General features: G+C 47.8%; 1 protein-coding gene across 1 annotated transcript in view; it reads left to right on the top strand.

Annotated features, from left to right (window-relative positions):
• The window catches only part of EXOC5 (exocyst complex component 5), a 38,527-nt gene that overhangs the window by 10,350 nt on the left and 6,622 nt on the right, over positions 1-21,555 (top strand). Inside the window, exons 7-16 of the mRNA XM_048484668.1 lie at positions 5,832-5,896; positions 6,476-6,504; positions 6,617-6,726; positions 8,236-8,280; positions 9,313-9,453; positions 10,757-10,839; positions 13,416-13,625; positions 14,701-14,848; positions 18,298-18,406; positions 20,172-20,292. Of these exons, the coding sequence (XP_048340625.1) occupies positions 5,832-5,896; positions 6,476-6,504; positions 6,617-6,726; positions 8,236-8,280; positions 9,313-9,453; positions 10,757-10,839; positions 13,416-13,625; positions 14,701-14,848; positions 18,298-18,406; positions 20,172-20,292 (1,061 nt within the window). The remainder of the gene's footprint in view (positions 1-5,831; positions 5,897-6,475; positions 6,505-6,616; positions 6,727-8,235; positions 8,281-9,312; positions 9,454-10,756; positions 10,840-13,415; positions 13,626-14,700; positions 14,849-18,297; positions 18,407-20,171; positions 20,293-21,555) is intronic.

The following is a 21,555-nucleotide window of genomic DNA, read 5'->3' as shown; positions in this document are numbered from 1 at the left end:
CCTCTGTGAATCTCGAGAAGGCTTTTTCGATTGTACAGGGCAGTGCTACCGGAATATGCATTTAGGCTTTAAGGAACTGTTAGTTCCCTTTTCCCTTGGGCAAGCAATGAAATCTCAGGTCCCTTTCTTTCTTTCTTTCTTTCTTTCTTTCTTTCTTTCTTTCTTTCTTTCTTTCTTTCTTTCTTTCTTTCTTTCTTTCTTTCTTTCTTTCTTTCTTTCTTTCTTTCTTTCTTTCCTTCTTTCCTTCTTTCCTTCCTTCCTTCCTTCCCTCCCTCCCTCCCTCCCTCCCTCTCTTTCTTTCTTTCTTTCTTTCTTTCTTTCTTTCTTTCTTTCTTTCTTTCTTTCTTTCTTTCTTTCTTTCTTTCTTTCTTTCTTTCTTTCTTTCTTTCTTTCTTTCTTTCTTTCTTTCTTTCTTTCTTTCTTTCTTTCTTTCTTTCTTTCTTTCTTTCTTTCTTTCTTTCTTATGGTTTCATATTTTAAGCCAAGTTACTACTTTAAAGCCCTGATTTGGAAGGCCTAGACTAGCCCTGTCTCATCAATCTTTGGCCCTGGGTAGGGCTGGCCCTGGTTAGTACTTGAATGGGAGACCACCAAGGAAGTCCAGGGCTGCTACACAGAAGCAAGTAATGGAAAACCACGTCTATTCCTCTCTCTGCATCTAGTGTGGTGTAGAAGAAGAAGAGTTTGGATTTATATCCCCCCTTTCTCTCCTGCAGGAGACTCAAAGGGGCTTACAATCTCCTTGCCCTTCCCCCCTCACAACAAACACTCTGTGAGGTAGGTGGGGCTGAGAGAGCTCCGAGAAGCTGTGACTAGCCCAAGGTCACCCAGCTGGCGTGAGTGGAAGTGCACAGGCTAATCTGAATTCCCCAGATAAGCCTCCACAGCTCAGGCGGCAGAGCGGGGAATCAAACCCGGTTCCTCCAGATTGGATACATGAGCTCTTAACCTCCTATGCCACTGCTGCTCCTGTAGTGGTTGATGGGCTCTAATCTTGTGAACTGGATGGGTTTCCCCACTCCTCCACAGATGTTTACTGGATGACCTTGGGCCAGTCGCAGTTCTCTCAGAACTCCCTCAGCCCCACCTTCCTCTGCCTGTTGTGGGGAAAGGAAGGGAATAAGGAGTCTATGAGCCGCCTTGAGTCTCTTTACAGGAGAGAAAGGTGGGGTATAAATCGAAACTCTTCTTCTTTTTCTTGCCCTGAAAACGTTTTGGGTGTTACTTTGATGGCACACAGTCCTTATGTCCTGATGGCTCAGGCTGGCATCTCTGTAGATCTCTAAAGCTAAGCACAGTTGGCCCTGGTTAGTACTTGAATGGAATAGAAGTCCAGGGTTGCTGTGCAGAGCCTGAGGAGGGCAGGGTTTGGGAAGGGGTGGGACTTCAGTGGGATGTGATGTCATAGGCGGATTCCGCATGGGCCAGAAACAGAGTGCAGTTGGTGTAAACAAAAACACTGCAGCCTTGGGGCATTCGCATGTCCAGGCGCCCCGTGGACAGCATGAAAATTGGCTGGGCCATGGCGGGCCTTCGCACGAGGGCGCAGCAGGGGTTTTTTTTGCCGTCCGTTTATAGCCACGCTGACATCCCGCGAGACCCTGATTGGCCCCATGCGCCTGCGTGGCTATGCAGACGTGAACCAGAAGTAAAAGGCTAATTCCGCACATGCAGAATAATGCACTTTCAAACTGCTTTCAGTGCTCTTTGAAGCTGTGCGGAATGGCAAAATCCACTTGCAAACAGTTGTGAAAGCGGTTTGAAAATGCATTACTTTGCGTGTGCGGAAGGGGCCAGAGAGAAACACAAGCGCGGTCGGAGCAGAAGCGCCTCCTGCCCGGCCATTCGTTCAGCACCTGTTGCAGAATGGCATTTTTGAAAAGCGAGTCACACATACGCCATTTGGGGGGAAATAAGACGTTGCAGCTTCACTTCAGCAGCAGCGGCTGGGCAAAGGTCTCCCCTAAAACGGTGTTCTCACCGTCCTCACACCGCTGTTTTTGGCCCGTGCTGCTGTTAGATTTTAATCGAGCTGTTTCCCCCCCCCCCCCCCCCCAGTGCTGCTGTTATAAGTGGTATCCCTAAACTGATTCATTCCTTGGGAAAATCCTGCACTTACAGGTTGCTCCTTTGCCTGCACCTTACTGGCGCCCCATATAATGGAAGTCAATTTCTGGCACTAGAATAATCCTAAGGCTTTTCAGTTTCTTACAAACTGTTCAGGGTAGCAGAATGATCACCATTTAACGCTGAGGTTTTCTTTCCTCTGTATTTCCCTCCTTGGTACACAATCTTGATGTTAAGTTGAACGAGATCTGTAATGGAAAATGATTCATGAGGTCGAAAGGTGTTTTTTTTCCTGTCGGTTTTCTTTCATGTATGTTTATTTTCTCTTGCATTTTATTGTAAGCCAGTTTGGTGGTTTTGCTGGGAAAAGCCTTCAACAATACATTGGGTAGAAACGTTTAAATCATAAAATAAAACAAGAATATCGTCCAGGTTTAAATGCTTCCAGATAACACTTAGACAGTTTCTGTTATTGTTCTGAATTTCTTAAGAAGAGTTCTTGTCACGATTTTTCTGTTTCATTCTATCAGTTCCGTTTAAAAACTCCTTGCCAAAACTATTTCTCTTTCAGTTACTTCCAGCACTTTGTGAAAAGCATTCTTGTAAAATACCCCCTGGTTAGCATTAAGAGCAGATCCATTACCATAGAGCTATTTCGTTAATTTATTCATGTAGCCTCCTGCTTAGAGGATCAATTTTCCTGAAGAGTTCCTTTTTTATTTTCTCTGTCTCATAATTCCCATCCTTAACATGGATTGTTGCTCCTTTTGTCTAAGAATTATCACACGCTGGATAGACTTCATCAAGCCTCTCATTCATTAACAGATTTCAGACCTCACATATGTGGGTCTCCTGCGACATTGTTAAGGTCCTCTTTTTATTTTTTTCCCCCCAGTGTAAAAATTATCCTCTTAACCAGATTATTTCAACCTTTTACATTTCTAGATAGCCTTTTCATTTCTTTTCAGAATTCCTTTTTGTCTTGAAAACTGTGTGATCAATAAATCCCTGTAACATACTACTATTAGCCATCTTCCTTTAGACCTGGCCCGTTTCTCAACAAATGTCTGTTTCCCTTTCTCTTCACGTTCCTAATCTGTTAGTTGATATATGCTGCTCTCCTGAACAATGTCTCGGTTTGTTTTTCTCTTTATTTAGCTCTCTTTCTTGATCTTTGTTTTCCTGCGCCGTGGCTGTTTTAATCTTAGATTATATCAAACTTAGATTATATCATACTTCCTTCCTCAGTATTATAAATTACTAGCGGGCCTGGCCACGCGTTGCTGTGGCTCAGTTTGGTGAAGTGGAAAAGAAAGAAAAGGGAAGCTAACGGTTCGAACATGTGTCATTGCACAATGCTTGCAAGGGAGGGGAGGGGCAAGGGGCCCCTCACTCCCCTCACTCTCTCCCGTTCCCTTGCATGTCACCCCGCCCCGTCCTTCCCTAACGTTCCCCTTCCTCTGCTAGGGTGGGTGGGCCATGTCCAGGTGGCGGGCCCTGTCTCTTTCACTCCCTTCCCTTGCAAGCAAATTACCTAGCTTAAAACACGCTGGGAGACATGAGCTACGTTGTGTTCAAATTTCAGAGCGTTTGATCCAGCAAACCCCCGGACCCTCCCTCACCTTCCCCTTCCTCCTCTAGGGTGGGTGGGCCATGTCCAGATGGCAGGCCCCATCTTTTTCACTCCAGATGGTAGCCGTTTTCAAGGAAGGCATGGTTGTTTCCCTTGTATCAGAGGGTGTTGCTGTGGTTCCAACTGTCACAGGTGTGGCATGTACACAATAACTGGCACAGTTGTGACATGTACACAACAGGAGGTGTGGAAACAGTATGGAAACCTGGCCGCACGCGAATGCGACGTTGTGTGAAAATTTCAAAGCAATCAGTCCAGTAGTTTGGGAGATTACCTGTCAGCCAAAAAACGCAGTGATAGATTTTTATATAGAGAGATTTTGCAGTTTACAGTACACATGCAACATGGTCAGCTTACAAGTGGAAGACTATTATGACCCTCTGATGTCTTTTCTAGGGTCCTGCCATATTTATTTCTCCTAAATGCTCATTGCTTAAACACGCTGGGAATGTTTCTCTGTACCAGTCTGCCCTCATCTCTGCAGCTACAGGAGCGGGGCGGTGTGTGGAAGCTGCAGTGTTTTCATCCCAGTTCTTGCCATCTGAGGAATGTTTGTGTGTGTGATATTGTGATACAGTCCCTTCCTGCTTCAGGGGAGGAAAGGAGGGGTCGTGGGCCTGACATATCTGTGCTGGGGGTTAAAATAAGGATGGAGATTCAGGTGCAACAAATTCTGGATTCGGCCTGAATCTGGGCGAATTCGGGCATATTCAGGCCAAAATCAGCCGAATATGTCCTGCCCAATTATGAACGAATCCGAATGCAAGGTATTTGGGCTTTTGGGAGGCATTTTTTAGTGTTTTTACATTTTGGCCTGCAGGGGGCACATTTTTAAAGCTAGTGGCACCAGAATTTCCAGGTATCATCCGGAGACTGTTTTGATGATACCACCCAAGTTTGGTGAAGTTTGGTTGGGGGGGAGCAACGTTATGGACCCCCAAATGGGGTGCTTCCATCCCACATAGTTTCCAATGGGAGCTAATAGGAGATGGGGCTACCCCTTTGAGGGTCCATAACTTTGCCCCCCCCCCCGAATCAAACTTCACCAAACTTGGGTGGTGTCATCAGGACAGTCTCCAGATGGTACCCTGAAATTTTGGTGCCACTAGCTTTAGAAATGCACCCCTGACAGGCACCCCAAGAATTTTTCCCAGATTCTCTTCTTTGCAGTGCCTTGACACCATTGTAACCCAATGGGGAATTTCTGAGTGTGTAAGCAGGCTGCACATTTTTGAAGATAGAGACACCAGACTTTCAAGGTGGCTCCAGCAGGCCCTCCTGGTAATAGCATCCAGGCTTGGTGAACTTTGCTCCTGGGGGTTCAATTTTATGGGCCCCCAAAAGGCTTATTTTGTGTCCCCGCTCCTGCCCGTGAAGCCTGCTGACTGAGTTCTCTCAGAACTCTCTCAACCCATCCCGCCCCCAGAAGCAAAGCTCACCAAAATTGGATGCTATTACTAGGAGGGCCTCCTGGAGCCACCATGAAAGTCTGGTGGCTCTACCTTGAAAAATGTGCAGCCTGCTCACACACTCAGAAATTCCCCGTTGGTTACAGTGGAGCCACTGCAAAGCACAGAATCTGCCAGGCTCTTCAGCAAGCTCTATGGTGGGAAAAATTAATTAACTTTTCCCACCATAGACTTCAATGGGGCTTGCTGTAATGTCCAGCCGGCTTGAGCACTCCTGCATAGGAATAGGTACATTGTACCTTTTTCCCATGGTGTTGCCAGTTTACCTACCAGCCGGGGCGTTGAGGGGCAGTCGGCCGCTGGTGCCTTTGCACCCTCTACCAACTGGGGTGCCCCGTGCGGAGGCAGCAAACACACCGGCATCGACCTTCGCTGCTCCCTACGTGCGTTCATTCTGCACTGGCTGCCCAGGCTACATATCAAATATTTAGTGAGTTTCGAAAGAGGACCTGAGCTGTGAAAATGGGGTCGAACTTTACAAAAGGAAACTTGTTCGTTACACTCGTGGGTAGGTGCTTCATGCTGCTACTTTGACCCAGTTCGGATTTTCAAAACTAAACGTTACCATTTTTGTATGTGAAATGAGGATACTGGGAAGCGAGCCATCTTTTGGATTAGCTTTCCTTTATAGTAATATTGTAATTTTTTTCCCCCTCTTCTAGATTGAAGAGGCAGCTGACATTATTCAGAAGCTGCACTTGATAGCCCAGGAATTACCTTTCGACAGGTAAGGTGCATCCTGCAACTTTTTCTGTGATTTCTTTCTCTTTCATCTGCTCCTTCTAATTCTATTTGAAGCAAAGGGGATGAGCTGACATCCGGGCACAGTTAAGTTCATTTTTGTTTTGTTTTTTTGGAAAATCATTTTAGAATTGCAACCCTCCTTATCCTTAGCAAAACATTCCCGTTCTCTTTGCAATGACAGTTCTGGGTAGATTCTCTGGGTGTCTGACAGTGTACATGTTAAAAATATATACCCTGTTTCCCTGAATATAAGACATCCCCTGAAAATAAGACGTAGTAGAGGTTTTGCTGAAGTGCGAAATATAAGGCATCTCCCGAAAGTAAGACGTAGCAAAGTTTTTGTTTGGAAGCATGTCCGATGAACAGAACACAGAAAAATAAGACATCCCCTGAAAATAAGACATAGCGCATCTTTGGGAGCAAAAATTAATATAAGACACTGTTTTATTGTCGGGGAAACACGATAGTATGTGAAATTGCCCTCGGCAAAGGGAACTGAGATCTCACACTCTGAATTTTTTTGAAGGCACATGCCTTAGTTGTCATTGTTGTTTGTCAACAGGTTTTCTGAAGTGAAATCCAAAATAGCAAGTAAGTTGTCTCCTTTCTTGCCATTCCTCTCTTGGAGCCCCTCGGAAGCATCCCTGTTTCTCCTTGGCTCACTGAGTCTGTTTCTCTCCCCCGCCCCATCGCCCACCTGCAGGTAAGTATCATGATCTCGAGTGCCAACTGATCCAGGAATTCACGAATGCCCAGCGAAGAAGCCAGATCTCCAGGATGAGAGAAGTCGCTGCGGTCTTGCTTCACTTTAAGGTGAGAGGAGAGATTTTAAACCGTTTCAGAGGAGGCTTTTCAGCCTGTCAATATTGCAGTAGGTTTGGTTATAGAATCATAGAGATGGAAGAGACCCCAAGGGCCATCAAGTCCAACCCCCTACAATGCAGGAACACACAATCAAAGCACTCCTGACAGATGACCGTTCAGCCTTTCTTTAAAAACCTCCAAAGAAGGAGACTCCACCACACACCGAGGCAGTGAATTCCACTGTCCAACAGCCCTGGCTGTCAGGAAGTTAGGTGGAATCTCTTTTCCTTCACCTTGAACCCATGACTCCTGGTCCCAGTCTCTGGAGCAGCAGAAAACTAGCTTGCTCCCTCACCAACATGACATCTAAACATGGCTATCATGCCACCTCTTAACCTTCTCTTCACCAAACTAAACATCCCCACCTCCCAAGGGTACAGTTTTGTAGACAGTGCTGTATTTCCCCGTAGGACCATGCAACCATTATGAATATACTCAGCTAGCCCTTCAAGGTGTTTTCTAGCATTTACACTAATGTATTCTGTTGTCCGAGAGAGCCAGCGTGGTGTAGTGGTTAAAGTTTCCGACTAGGATCTGGGAAACCCAGTTTCAAACCCCCTACGTGTCATGGAAGCTTGCTGGGTGACCTTCGGCCGGTCACATACTTTCAGCCCTGACCCTGACTAGTTTTTGGATGGGACACCTCCAAGGAATACGGAGGGGGGGGTTTGACTCAGAGGCATGCAATGGCAACCCCCCTCTACACATCTCTCACCTTGAAAACTGGGGTCGCCATAAGTCAGTTGTGACTTGACAGCAAAAAAATACATTGTATTGTCGAAGGCTTTCATGGCTGGAATCACTGGGGTGCTGTGTGATTTCCGGGCTGTATGGAACATGGCCATACAGCCCGGAAACCACGCAGCACCCCCAAAAAATACATTGTTGGGGGGCGGGGGAAATAATATTTTTGCCTGGGTAAGTAGAAGAAGAAGAGTTTGGATTTATATCCCCCCTTCTCTCCTGTAAGGAGACTCAAAGGGGCTTACAATCTCCTTTCCCTTCCCCCCACCCCCACAACAAACACCCTGTGAGGTGGGTGGGTGAGAGAGCTCTGAAGAACTGTGCCCAGCCCAAGATCACCCAGCTGGCATGTTTTGGAGAGCACAAGCTAATGTGTTGGAGTGCACAAGCTAATCTGGTTCACCAGGAAAGCCCCCACAGTTCAAGTGGCAGAGTGCGGAATCATACCCGATTCTCCAGATTAGAGTGCACCTGCTCTTAGCCACTACACCACGCTGACTCTCATGAGAGGTTGTATCTTGAACAAGTATTTGTGCAAAAGTATAGGAACCACCTTACTGGGGCACAGTGATGGTCCACCCAAACCCTCTTCTTTCTTTTCCTGGTGATCTTGGTTGGCAAGCACAGAGCCATCTATCCTGCCCTTGCCCCAGGACATTCTTTAGCAGTAATTAATGAAAAGGTGGCTGAACCGTGTTTTCTTTTTCTCTGCAGGGCTATTCCCACTGTGTTGATGTGTATATAAAACAGTGCCAAGAGGTAAGCCGTTGGTTGATTTGAAAAAAAGATCAAATTTAGAAAAAGACACCTGTCGATTAATCGCTGGTTTGTACTGCGACACCTGAGCCTGAAGCTGCCTTCTGACCTAAGCAGCCTTCCGTGGACATCCAAGCTCAGCTTCTGTAGAAGGAGTTTCCATGGGTCAGAGGATGGCTTGAGTCTCAAGAGCATCAGAGACCTAGTAGATCAGACTACTGAGGATCCATCTAGTCCTAAATCTCATTCCACACTGTGGCCAGCCAGTTCCTCCAGAGGTCAACAAGGAGCATATAGGCCGAGGCCTTCATTAGAACATCAGAAGAGCCCTGCTGGATCAAACCAGTGGTCCATCTAGTCTAGCATCCCGTCTCACACAGTGGCCAACCAGTTCCTCTGGATGGCCAACCACAGGCCATAGAGGCTGAGGCCTTCAGAAGAACATCAGAAGAACATCAGAAAAGCCTTGCTGGGTCAGACCAGGGGTCCATCTAGTCCAGCATCCCGTCTCACACAGCAACCAACCAGTTCCTCTGGAGATCTGACCGTAGGGCATAGAAGCTGAGGCCTTCCCCAGATGTTAGCTCCTGGGACTGGTAGTCATAGCTTTTCTTCCTCTGAATCTGGAGGTTCCCTTAAGTCCCCATGACTGGTAGCCTCTGATAGACTCTCTCCTCCATCAGTGAAGTGATGGGCTGCAAATAGGGTTGCCAGTGCTTGGCGACTGGTAAGAGGAGTGCAGAGTGTTGTGCAGGAGAAAATTAAAAATAAAATATAGCCTCGTGTCCTTCCTGGAAATGAAAAAGGGTAGCTCTAGAAATCACTGGGAATCAGCGGTTTTACAGTTCCTGGAGTGACCCTTTTATCGCTTCCCAAGCTGCATTATTTTTCCCCATTTCAAAAGGTGGCGGGCAGTGGGATCTGCAGTTGTGGGATCTCCTCTTCTTGCTAGGGGATTGGCAGCACTAGCATCAAGCCGTTCTTTTACAACAACGGACATCTTAACGACAGACACTTTCCTTCCTTACGTCGCAGGGAGCCTACTTGAGGAATGATATCTTCGAAGATACGGCTATTCTCTGCCAGACCGTGAACAAACAAGTTGGAGACATATTTAGCAGTCCCGAGACTGTGATGGCCAAACTTATCCAAAGTATCTTCGAAGTCAGACTTCAGGTGAGAATTTTGTATCTTTCAAGGGCAGTGTGATGAAAGTTCAAATGTACCGGGTCCTTTTTTTTAATAGCGCAGGTTACGCTTGGTAAACAAATGCGATGCGTTCATCTTTGCACCTACGCTTTTTCTTTTTGCCGGCATAACTCATCAAACGTTAGGGTCAGACTACAGGTTATAGTGGCATACCCATTTATTTAAGTTGATTTCGATTGTGTGTCAAACACAGGGTTGTGCTGCTAGATTCGAGTCCAGTGGCCCCTTAGAGACCCATAATGCTTTTTTGGGTACAAGCTTTCAAGGGTGTGCACTTTCGAAAGTGTATGCCCTGAAAATGTTGTGGGTCTCTAAGGTGCTCTTGGACTCCAATCTCGCTATTCTTCTGCAGACCAACATGGTTACTCTCTGAAACTACCTGCATATGAGTTTTTGACTTTTTGCATCCAAAGCAATGCCTGGGAGATGGAATTGAACTTCCTCACCACCTTGTGTTTACCCCCGTATAGTCTTTCCTGCATTTTATTTTCTCCTAGCTGAGATCGATTTTGGTATCCAAACTCACCTGGGGGAAAAAATGCCCCTGGAAAACGTAAGATACTAAGGTAGAAGAAAATGAAATGCACAGCTATAGGATAGGTGACACCTGGATTGACAACACTGCATGCGAAAAGGATCTGGGAGTCTTAGTAGACCACAAAACTGAACATAAGTCAGCAGTGTGATGCGGCGGCCAAGAAAGCCAATGCGATTTTGGGTTGTATCAATAGGAGTATAGTGTCTAGGTCAGTGTTTCCCAGTGTTACCCTTCACCTTCCCCTCCCATTGCCCCTGCTTGCCACGCACCCACCTTCCCCTCCCAGGGTGAAGGGTAGCACTGGGGGTGGGGGTGGCTGCTGACCTTGTGGCAGGCCCTGCCCCATGGGCCAGCTCCATGTCCTTGCTGGTGCCGGTGGGAGACACCACAAAAACTAGGGGGGGCGGTAGTGTTGCCGCGGTACCCCTGGGACATGCTCACGGCACTCCAGGGTACCAGGGAACCCTGGTTGAGAATGGCTGGTCTAGATCAAGGGATGTAATTGTACCTCTCTGTTCTGCATTGGTTAGACCTCACCTGGAATACTGTGTCCAGTTCTTTCCCAAAATTGGATGAAAGGCCTACAGATGTGTATCTGATTCCATTCCTTGTTGGGAATGAGCCCAGCTTGTCAGGAAAGGGTGGGAGATAAGCCAAATAAACAAATAAATTTCTGATAGTGGTAACCAACTGGAAGTTTTGACTGATTGAGACTGGGATTTTGCTCCCCAGAGCTATATAAAAGACCAGCTGGAAGAACATAAGAAATCAGACGCAGAGCAATATCTTCAGACCCTCTATGATCTGTATACAAGGTGAGTGCTGCAGATTCTTCCCCGGGGGGAGGGGGGGATTAGAAGTATCTTATAAACTTTCAGTCCTCATCTCCTGCTTAGGTTTAGATCTAGCCCCTTTGCAGTCATCTGCCCGTGTGTACTTCTGCCTCTCAGAACCACGGGCTTTTGGGAATAGAAAGTAAAATGGCCACAGGGGAACATCTAAGTCAGTTGGAACATCGGAAAGGAAAAAATGTTGCATTCGGAAATAGCCAGTGGGCCAGTATTTAAAGAACTGTGGCGAGCAGAACCCAGCGAGGTGCCTTTGGTAGATGCAGAATAATGTGTGGGGTATATGTCTGCTCAGCACTGTTTAAATACCAGGCTCCTCCCGGCCCCTCAAGAGGGTGACAAGCTTTGATTGTAGAGGAGAAGAGACCTTTCAGTGACTGTCATTTGGGTGTCCTCAGTCGTACAGGCAGTATAAAAATGAAGGTCAGTGGCTCCGGAATGGAAAGGGTGTTATGAAGACCCCTTGCTGAATTGAAGCATGTCTGGTTCTGGATGCTCCCTGTATCGGAGACCTGGAATCTCTCTTCCCACGGCCTTGAGTTCAGGGAAGGCAGGATGCAAATGCGATAAGTGAAATAGACAATCATGTGTTCCCAAGGTGCCATCAAGGTTCCAGCCGACTTACGGCAACCCAGTAGGGTTTTCAAGGCAAGAGACATTCAGAGGTGGTTTGCCGTTGCCTGCCAAGTGACCCTTGTCTTCCTTCCATTCAAGTACTAACTAGGGCCAAGCCTGCTTAGCTTCTGAGATCTGGCCAGATCAGGTTAGCTGGGGCCACCCAGGTCAGGGCAAAATAAACAACGTCTGTTCTGGAAATGCTGACCCTCGTGCTGAACAATCAGGGTCAGTTCCAGCAGTTGTGACAAAAAGTGGTTACGGGCCCAGGTGAGCCCAGTTTCATCAGACCTGGGAAGCTAAGCAGGGTTGGTACTTGGATGGGAAACCATCAAGGAAGACTGTGCTTGCTGTGCGGAGGAAGGCAATGGCCAACCCTTCCTGTTCGTCTCTTGCCTTGAAAACCCCAGGAGGTGGAACTTCATGGGTTGCAGTCAGTTGGTCGCGAGTCAGCAGCACGCATTATCCTAGAATGCAGGATGAGTCACTTCAGGCATTCCTGGAGTTAACTTTGCTGAATCGTTGGTTTGGCTCCTGTCACTGTTTTGCGAAAGGTGGCCCTTGCTTCTACCTGCCCCAATTTAGGAGGGTCCTGTGTCGGCAGAAGAGTCATCTCAGTTGGGAAAATGCTCCTCGAGATCCAGCGTGGTGTAGTGGTTAAGAGCAGGTGCATTCTAATCTAAAGCACTAGGTTTGAGTCCCCACTCCTGCACCTGAGTGGCGGAGGCTTATCCAGTGAACCAGATGTGTTTCCGCACTCCTACATTCCTGCTGGGTGACCTTGGGCTAGTCACAGTTCTTCAGAGCTCCCTCAGCCCCACCTACCTCACAAGGTGTCTGTGGTGGAGAAAGGAAGGGAAAGGAGCTTATAAGCCAGACTCTATAAATCCAGACTCTTCTTATCTTCTTCTTCTTACCCCAGTGTGGTGTAGTGTTTAAGAGCAGCAGAGTCATGCATACATACATACATACATACATACATAAGCCTTTATTGGCATAGTCAGAAAGAGTTACATAAATCGGGGATAATTGCATGAATACATGATAGATAAAAGGCCCCATGGGGAGCACAACAAATATGTTCTGTTGGGAACTCTCAACTATCTCTGCAGTGAAATTGGCAATATCTTCACAAAGACCGGGGTCCGAGTTGTTTACCAATAGAGATAACCTAGTCAGATCAGGCAGCCCAGATTGGAAGAAAAAAAATGTAAGTTGGTATATTTAGATCTGATGTTATCAAATCTGGTGCAGTGCAAGAGTTGGTGAGTCAGGGTTTCAACCACTTTAAGTTTGCAACTGCATAACCTTGCGGATTTATCTAAATTGCTGAGCCTACCCTTTAATAGGGCAGAGGGCACAACGTTAAATCGCGCAATGGTAAGGGCTCTCCTTGGGCGTGGGTTCGTTAAGGTATGGAGGTAATGGGCCATGCATCTCGCAGCAGAGTCTAATCCGGAGAACCGGGCTGGATTCTCTGCTCCTTCAGCATGAGTTGCGGACTCTCCCCTGGAGAGCTAGATATGATTCCCTGCTCTTGTGCATGAGCAATAGATTCTCATACGGAGAACCAGGTCAAATTCCTCCACACGAGCAGCAGACTCCGGGTTCGATTCCCCGCTCCTCCACATGGAGGCTGCTGGGTGACCTTGGGCCAGGCACAGGTCTCTGTGAACTCTTTCAGCTCCACCCGCCTCTGTTGTGGAGAAGGGAATGGCGATTGTAAACCATGTTGGGACTCCTTGAGATAGAGAAAGGGGTGGTATATAGAACCCAGCTCTTCTTCCTTTCCTTTTGGCAGGGGCTCTGCAGGATCCAGGCCACTGTACCTGTTTTCACTTAATAGAAATGCGTGTCTCCATTTTCTCTCTCCCTCCCTCCCTCCGTCCCTCCCTCCCTCCCTCCCTCCCCTTTCGCTTATTATAAAGGACTACTAATCTTTCAAGCAAATTGATGGAGTTTAACTTGGGCACTGATAAGCAGACTTTCTTGTCTAAGCTTATCAAATCGATCTTCGTTTCCTACCTGGAGAATTACGTCGAGGTGGAAATTGGTTATTTGAGAAGCAGGAGCTCTATGATATTGCAGCGCTATTATGATTCGAAAAACCACCAGAAGAGAGCCATCGGAAGTGGAGGGTGAGTTCGGCCTTGGGTCTTTTTAACTGCCGCATTTGCGGCTGTATCCTCAAATCTGGATGGACGTGTCTTTTATTTGTAAATTTATTTATTTATTTATTTGTTCAATTTATAGGCCGCCTCACCCCCAGAGGGCTCGAGGCGGCTCACAATATGGCTGTTCACAACGACAACAAATAAATACAAATACAAAATGTAACTTAACCCCATTAAAATCTAATAGCAGCAATTACTTTAAATGAATAGAAATTAAAACAACAACAGTTGTTAAAAACAGGTGCCCGATCCAAAGGCCAGAGAGGGAGGGGGAAAGGCAGGGCCCGAGTTGGAAATCAGGCCCAGCCAAGATGGAAGACAGGCAGCCTCAGTTGGGGGGGGGGGGCAGTAGAGGCATGACTAGCCGCTGCTAGTCTCCAGGCCCGGGTGGAATAGCTCCTGTCGCATGGCCCTCAGCGGAACTCACCAAGGTCCCGCAGGGCCCGGACAGCTGGAGGTAGAGCATACTCAGTATAATAACTGCTAGCTATAACAACCTGTAACAAAAGGACTACAAAGCGAAATACAAAAATCCATGTCACTAGTCCCCAAAGAGGAAGGCTGGTGTACAGTGTAACTTACAAAGAAATTTTCAGTAACTTTTTTGTTACGTTGATATGGAAGAAAAAGTTGGAGGCCGCGGGAAAAGAGGAAGAACCAAGATGAGATGAATAGACTCGATGAAGGAAGCCACGCCCCACAAGTCACATGACCTGAGCAGAGCTGTCTGTGATGGGACATTTTGGAAGTCGTTCGTTCATAGGGTCACCATAAGTTGGAAGTGATTTAGCAGCACATAACGCAAATCACGCACACAGTTTGGGGACTCTTGCGTCTCAGTGCAGTTTCGTGTCTGCTTGTTTGGGGGCCGTGCGCGTCTAATCCAATCAGTTTCTCGAGAGTCAGAGATGTCTCTGCGTGCAGCTCGCGTTACCAAACATGTATCAAATTAAGGCGGATTTCTTTGCATTGCCTGAAGAACAACAGCAGCAAGACTTGATTTTGGACAATCTTGTCCCTCTCCTTTATCCCTGTTTAGCATTCAAGACCTCAAGGAGCGAATCAGGCAGCGGACCAACCTGCCTCTGGGACCAAGCATCGATACCCACGGCGAAACGTTCCTGTCACAGGAAGTCGTGGTTAATCTCTTACAAGAAACTAAACAAGCTTTCGAAAGGTGCCACAGGGTATGTTTGTATGCACCATAAAATTACCTCTTCTCCATTAAGAGTGCAAATCTGAACAAGGCTTGGTTGCGGTCAGTGGTGGGATCCAAAAATTTTAGTAACAGGTTCCCATGGTGGTGGGATTCAAACAGTGGCGTAGTGCCAATGGAGCTGGGCGGGGCACAACGGGGGCGTGGCCGGGCATTCCGGGGGCGGGGCATTAATAATTTCTCTGTTACTGTCAAAAACTCTTACTGTAAAAAAAAAGTACCTAATTTCCAGCTGGTATCTTTCTGTCCATAATTTAAACTCATTATAGCAAGTCCTATCGTCTACCGCCAACAGAAACAACTACTTCTCCTCTAATTGACTGCCTGTCAAATACTTAATACTTTCAAATACTTAATTTTGTTTCCAGAAATCAAAAGAAGGATACTTTCCTTAAACAAGGAACTTTACCATATTTCTAAAACATGTTTTTAAAACAGCCCAACAGGGAGAATTATCCCGTTTTCTACCTTCGCTAACCAGCCACGTAGGAAACAGCAGGACTTTATGATTTTTGGACCTGATGGAATTTCTAACGGAAAAGCAGACCCAATTAGTAACCCACTCTCGGCACACACAAATAATTGGTAACCCACTCTCGGGAACTGGTGAGAACCTGCTGGATCCCACCTCTGGATGCGGTTATTCAGAACGTGTTGTTTGGGGGTTCCAAATAATGTACACGGCAGACTCAAGATGGCAATATTCTGTAGGGTATCACTACCCTCAGCCCCGACCTTCCCTGTAAGCTGTGTGACTGTGCAGTCACTGTATTTGTGCTGTTCTGCTCCCCAAGCAAACTAAATTCAGGTGCCTTGCACTTGGCCAGAACAGATTGTAAGACCCACGGACAAATAAGCAACAGTTCAAAAAACGGTTTAATAATATTGAAAGTTTAGGACTCCGACTTCTCCCATGAATAGAATAGAATAGAATAGAATAGAATAGAATCTTTATTGGCCAAGTGTGATTGGACACACAAGGAATTTGTCTCCGGTGCATATGCTCTCAGTGTACATAAAAGAAAAATACATTTGTCAAGAATCATAAGGTACAGCACTTAATGATTGTCATATAGGTCTAGTAAGCAATCAGGAAACAATCAATAGTAATGAAAACATAAAATGTAAAATCTTAAAATAAAATAAAATGTCAGCACAGGCTATAGTCATACAGTCATAAGTGGGAGGAGATGGGTAATAGGAATGATGAAAAAAGTAGTGCAGTAATTATATAATAAATAGTTTGACATTATCGAGGGAATTATTTGTTTAACAGAGTGATGGCATTCGGGAAAAAACTGTTCTTATGTCTAGTTGTCTTGGTGTGCAGTGCTCTGTAGCGACGTTTAGAGGGTAAGAGTTGAAACAGTTTATGTCCAGGATGCGAGGGGTCAGTAAATATTTTCACAGCCCTTTTTTTGACCCGTGAAGTCTAACTAATAACGAATGCTTGCGATGCTGGAAACGATTGGAGGTTGTTTGAAGAAATTGCAGACAACTTTTCATTAACTGCTTTTAAGAAAGTCTGCGCTGCTTGTGCCGCTTCTGAGATCTCCCGGTGTCCTCTGTTTGGACACTGTTCCCTTGCAATCCTGTTGAAACTTGGCTGCTCAAATACTGTCGATCTTTAACACCTTAAACGTCTGAGATATTGCTGTCTCCAGCCTTCCCTAGACACCTGAAAAAACTAAGCAGGCACTTTAAACGTCTGAGATATTGCTGTCTCCAGCCTTCCCCAGACACCTGAAAAAACTAAGCAGACTGTAAAACAGGAACTGCTAACTACTAAGAGTGCGATAGTGCTTTGCCTCTAGGGGGCTTCTTAAAGGGACAGGGTCTAACTAAGGTTCCCTCCCACAGAATACTGTACAAAAGGCAACTAAACCCATTCTAACTAAGGGTACAATTGAGACTTAAATAAGGAAAATAGTGAGGGTGTCTCTGTGGGCATGACTGGTGCCGCGCAGATCAGGTGGCTGCCCAGCAGGGGGAACTCTCGCAGGCGGCTTAGTGGTGGGGAACTTCCGCGCAGTAGTGGGGGGAGAGTAAGGGGACTATTGCTCCGCCCCCTTTCTTTCTAGGAAATATAGGCATGGGGGAAGGTGCCCTGGCTCAGAGTAGAGCATCTCCTTGGCATGCAAAAGGTCCCGGGTTCGATTCCAGGCACCTCCTGTCAAAAAGCAGGCAGGAGGTGACGTGAAAGGTTTTTGCCTGATCACCTGGGCAGCGGCTGCCAGACTGAGCAGACAATATTGACTTTAACGGCCCGAGGGTCTGCTTCACCATCTCCCTGTTCAGGTGCTCTGGGCTGCACCAGCTGTTTGGAATGTAGTTGAGAGGAAACTCGAGGGTGGAGAAAGAGCGGTGTGGATGTTAAATGCGAGAGATAGTTGGGTGAGACTGGTTCTGGAGGGTTTTCCGGGCTGCGTGGCCGTGGTCTGGTGGATCTTGTTCCTAGCGTTTCGCCTGCATCTGTGGCTGGCATCTTCAGAGGAAAGTTTGTTTCTCACTGTGTCTAAGCGAGAAGGGACCGTTTAGTGTGGTATATTGTCCATGTCCCAGGGTGGGGAACCAATCATTAACTGTTTGGGTGGGACTTGCTATGCAAAGGTGTGGTTGAGTCCATTGTATTGCGGGTGGGGCTATCAGTCCATTTTTTAAGTACTGGGAGCCACCATCTCTGTGATACACCTCTGAAGATGCCAGCCACAGATGCAGGCGAAACGTTAGGAACAAAATCCACCAGACCACGGCCACACAGCCCGGAAAACCCTCCAGAACTGGTTGAATCCGGCCGTGAAAGCCTTCGACAATACAGTTGGGTGATAGATGCCCATAGCCATGTGGGGCTCTGGGAGAAAGAGTCTGCAACCCACAGGTGCCCAAGCATTCTTTTGCCATTGTGAGACCTGGGAACAGAGGTGTATTGGGGGGAACTGGCGCCTGGGGACAACACCTTCTCTGGGCGCCCCCCTGCCCACGCTCGGGGGCATGGCATCAAACCACACACACACGCCTCTGTGCAGGCCGTCTCTTTCCATTCCCAGGCCTGGGGATAGCAAAAGCCAGCCTGCATGGAGGCTGGGGGCATGGGGCTCAGCGTTGTCCAGCTGGGGCACATACCATTTCATTGTGGGATAGGGCATCCGGCACCCCCCTATGTAACCGCAAGGCATGCACCCGGGGATATGGGTGACCCCGTGTCCCTATAGGCCGTACGCCTCTGCCTGGGAACTTTGCACAAAATGGGGACTCGCATTCTCAGAACACGAGCAGCAGTCTGCTGCTTCCCTGCAGCTCCGTCTCTCCAAAGTGGGTCTGGCTCAGGTGAAACTGCAGAGGCAGTCGGTCTGGAATCGCTTGCATGTCGTTCTTCATGGTGCTAACGCCTACTCTCCCTCCCCCCCTCCCGCCCCCCAGCTCTCTGATCCTTCGAATTTGCCGAAGAATGCCTTCAGAATTTTCTCGCTGCTTGTGGACTTCTTATGCATCGAGCACATCGATTACGCCTTGGAAACTGGGCTGGCTGGTGAGTTCCCTGCTATGCGCTTGTGCGTGCAGGATTTTGCCAAGTCGCAGACCGCTTATAGTGACCCTGTAGGTGTTTCAAGGCCGGAGACATTCAGTGGCAGGTGCATGGCAACCCTAGTCTTCCCTGGTGGTCTCCCCATCCAAGGACAAACTAGGACCAGTCCTGCTCGGCTTTTGAGATCTGAAGAAACTGGGCTCGTCTGGGCCAACCAGGTTAGGGCGGGTGGGAAAGGTTGCAGTCAAATTTGGCAACCCCAGAGGGAAGTGGTGGTGAACCTATGGCACTCCAGATGTTCATGGACTACAATTCCCATTAGCCCCTGCCAGCATGGCCAATTGGCCAACCTATGGCACTCCAGTTGTTCATGGACTGCAATTCCCATCAGCCCCTGCCAGCATGGCCAATTGGCCAACCTATGGCACTCCAGATGTTCATGGACTGCAATTCCCATCAGCCCCTGCCAGCATGGCCAGTTGGCCAACCTATGGCACTCCAGGTGTTCATGGACTGCAATTCCCATCAGCCCCTGCCAGCATGGCCAATTGGCCAACCTATGGCACTCCAGATGTTCATGGACTGCGATGCTGGCAGGGGCTGATGGGAATTGTAGTCCATGAACATCTGGAGTGCCATAGGTTCGCCACCATAGGGTTTTCAAGGCATGAATCATCCGGCAGTGACTTGCCGTTGTCTGCCTCTGAGTAGGAACCCTGGACTTTTTTGGTGGTCTCCCATCCAAGTACTCACCAGGGCTGACCCTGCTTAGCATTTGAGATCTGATGAGATTGTTATTATGATTACCTGTGTTTATAGTGGGGGTCTAGCTTAGTGTAGAACTCTCTGCTTTGCATGCAGAAGGTCGCAGGTTCAGTCCCCAGCATCTCCAGTTAAGTAAGGATCAGGAAACAGGTGACGTGAAAGGCCTCAGTGTGAGAATCTGGAGAGCGACGGCCATTCTGAGTAGATGGGTCTCATCTGGAGGGACCAAGGGGTTTCATGCAATGTAAAGCAGCTGTTTGTGTGTCCAATGTAAGCTGCATTCCTGGAATGTTGGACATACAGGATTCCTGATCCTTTCTGTGCAGATTGTGTTCTTAGTGCCTGTCATGATCCTAGGCCTAGAGGGAGGCCTGTGTTAAAGTAGCTAGCAGACCTAAATATCCTAGGCTCCCTTTGGGCCTTGTGATTGGTAAAAGAGGATTTGGAGGGGAAAGTTGGACCAATTAGGGTGGAGGGGCGAATGCATAAAAGGCCGTGCCCAAAGGAGAGGATGGTTCACTCTCAGGGAGCCGGGCTGCGGAGAGGATCCATCATGAAGGGAGGGAGGGAGGGAAGGAAGGAGGGAAGGAAAGGAGGGAGGGGGGGAGGGAGGGAGGGAGGGAGGGAGGGAGGGAGGAGGGGAGGGGAGGGATTGGCCGGAGGCCCCGTTCCAGGAGATGGCATGGGATGATAAAATGTGATGCATTCTGGTTTTTATTAGTTTGTTTACTGGCCTTTCCTGATCTCATCTTCTATGTCGCTTGAATTTGGTTTGTTATTAGACCTCTTTAATAAACTGTTGTCCTGCCTGGGTCCTCCTGCCTCACTGGGTCACCCAAAAGGTATCCCTGTTGGGAAAGGAAGCAGCCTGGGGCAGGGAGGGTGCTGTGGGCCTTCCTGAGATAGGCCCCCACCAGATGGCGGCAGCCAATAAAGATTCTTCTCCTCCCTTACGACAACTCCATTCAGATTTTTCCCTGCGTCTTTGTTCATCTAACTGCAGGTATTCCCTCGCCAGACTCCAGGACGGCAAACCTCTATTTCCTGGATGTGGTCAACCAAGCCAATACCATTTTTCATCTCTTTGACAAGCAATTCAACGATCACCTGATGCCATTAGTCAGGTAGGTTGTCCTTTGGGTCTTTGAACTGAGGATCCACACAGAGGTTGCTTTCTGACGTGAATCGGCGCACGGGACGGTTGAAACCGAGCGTGACTGCGTGAAAGGAAGACTGCAAGTCACTGTCTGGGTCTAGCGTAGTAACAGTAGGAAACCTCTCAAGTTAGGCTGAATCATAGGATCATAGAGCTGGAGGAGACCCCCAAGGGCCATCAAGTCCAACCCCCTCAATGCAGGAACACACCATCAGAGAACTCCCAATAGATGGCCATCCAGCCTCTCTTTAAAAACCTCCAAAGAAGGATACTCCACCACTCTCCAAGGCAGTGCATTCCACTGTCGAACAGCCCTGACAATCAGGAAGTTTTTCCTGATGTTTAGGTGGAATCTAAGAAAGAGCCTTGCTGGATCAGACCAGAGTCCATCTAGTCCAGCTCTCTGCTGCTCGCAGTGGCCCACCAGGTGCCTTTGGGAGCTCACGTGCAGGAGGTGAAAGCAATGGCCTTCTGCTGCTGCTACTGCTGCTCCCAAGCACCTGGTCTGCTAAGGCATTTGCAATGTCAGATCAAGGAGGATCAAGATTGGTAGCCATACATCGACTCCTCCTCCATAAATCTGTCCAAGCCCCTTTTAAAGCTATCCAGGTTAGTGGTTACTTTGCTACTTTCTCGCTTATTTCAAGATTGGAATTATTCAAGAGAAGGTACAACTCTGCAGAATCTGAAAGTTCTGTCCTATTCACTAAAATAGGACTTAGATACTTTGTTTGAATTTCAAGATAAAAGGGGCAATAAAATAGAGAATGCCAGATAGATTTCAGCGCAGCCTGCCAATGCCTATCAGAATATGCTACATTTTTGTTATCTTTTGTTATCTCTTTTCCTTCACCTTGAATCCATGACTCCTGGTCCTGGTCCTCTGCCCGCATGGATCAGTTGGGATTGTTTCTGGTCCAGTTGTGTGGTGCACTGGCTGCGTTTTTGTTTGGAGGAAGAGGAGGGTGGGATGGCGAGGCTGGGTGGGGTGGGACAGTCCTCCCGGATTCTCCTGCTTGGCACGCCTTGTAAGAACATAAGAACTAGCCTGCTGGATCAGACCAGAGTCCATCTAGTCCAGCTCTCTGCTACTCACAGTGGCCCACCAGGTGCCTTTGGGAGCTCACGTGCAGGAGGTGAAAGCAATGGCCTTCTGCGGCTGCTGCTCCCGAGCACCTGGTCTGCTAAGGCATTACTTGATCTCAGATCCCAAGGATCGAGGTGGGGCCCC

Source organism: Sphaerodactylus townsendi, linkage group LG02 (genome assembly GCF_021028975.2).
Source record: "Sphaerodactylus townsendi isolate TG3544 linkage group LG02, MPM_Stown_v2.3, whole genome shotgun sequence".
Taxonomy (NCBI): domain Eukaryota; kingdom Metazoa; phylum Chordata; class Lepidosauria; order Squamata; family Sphaerodactylidae; genus Sphaerodactylus; species Sphaerodactylus townsendi.
The sequence above is the reverse complement of the archived record's forward strand: the minus strand, read 5'-3'. Positions and strand labels throughout refer to the sequence as shown.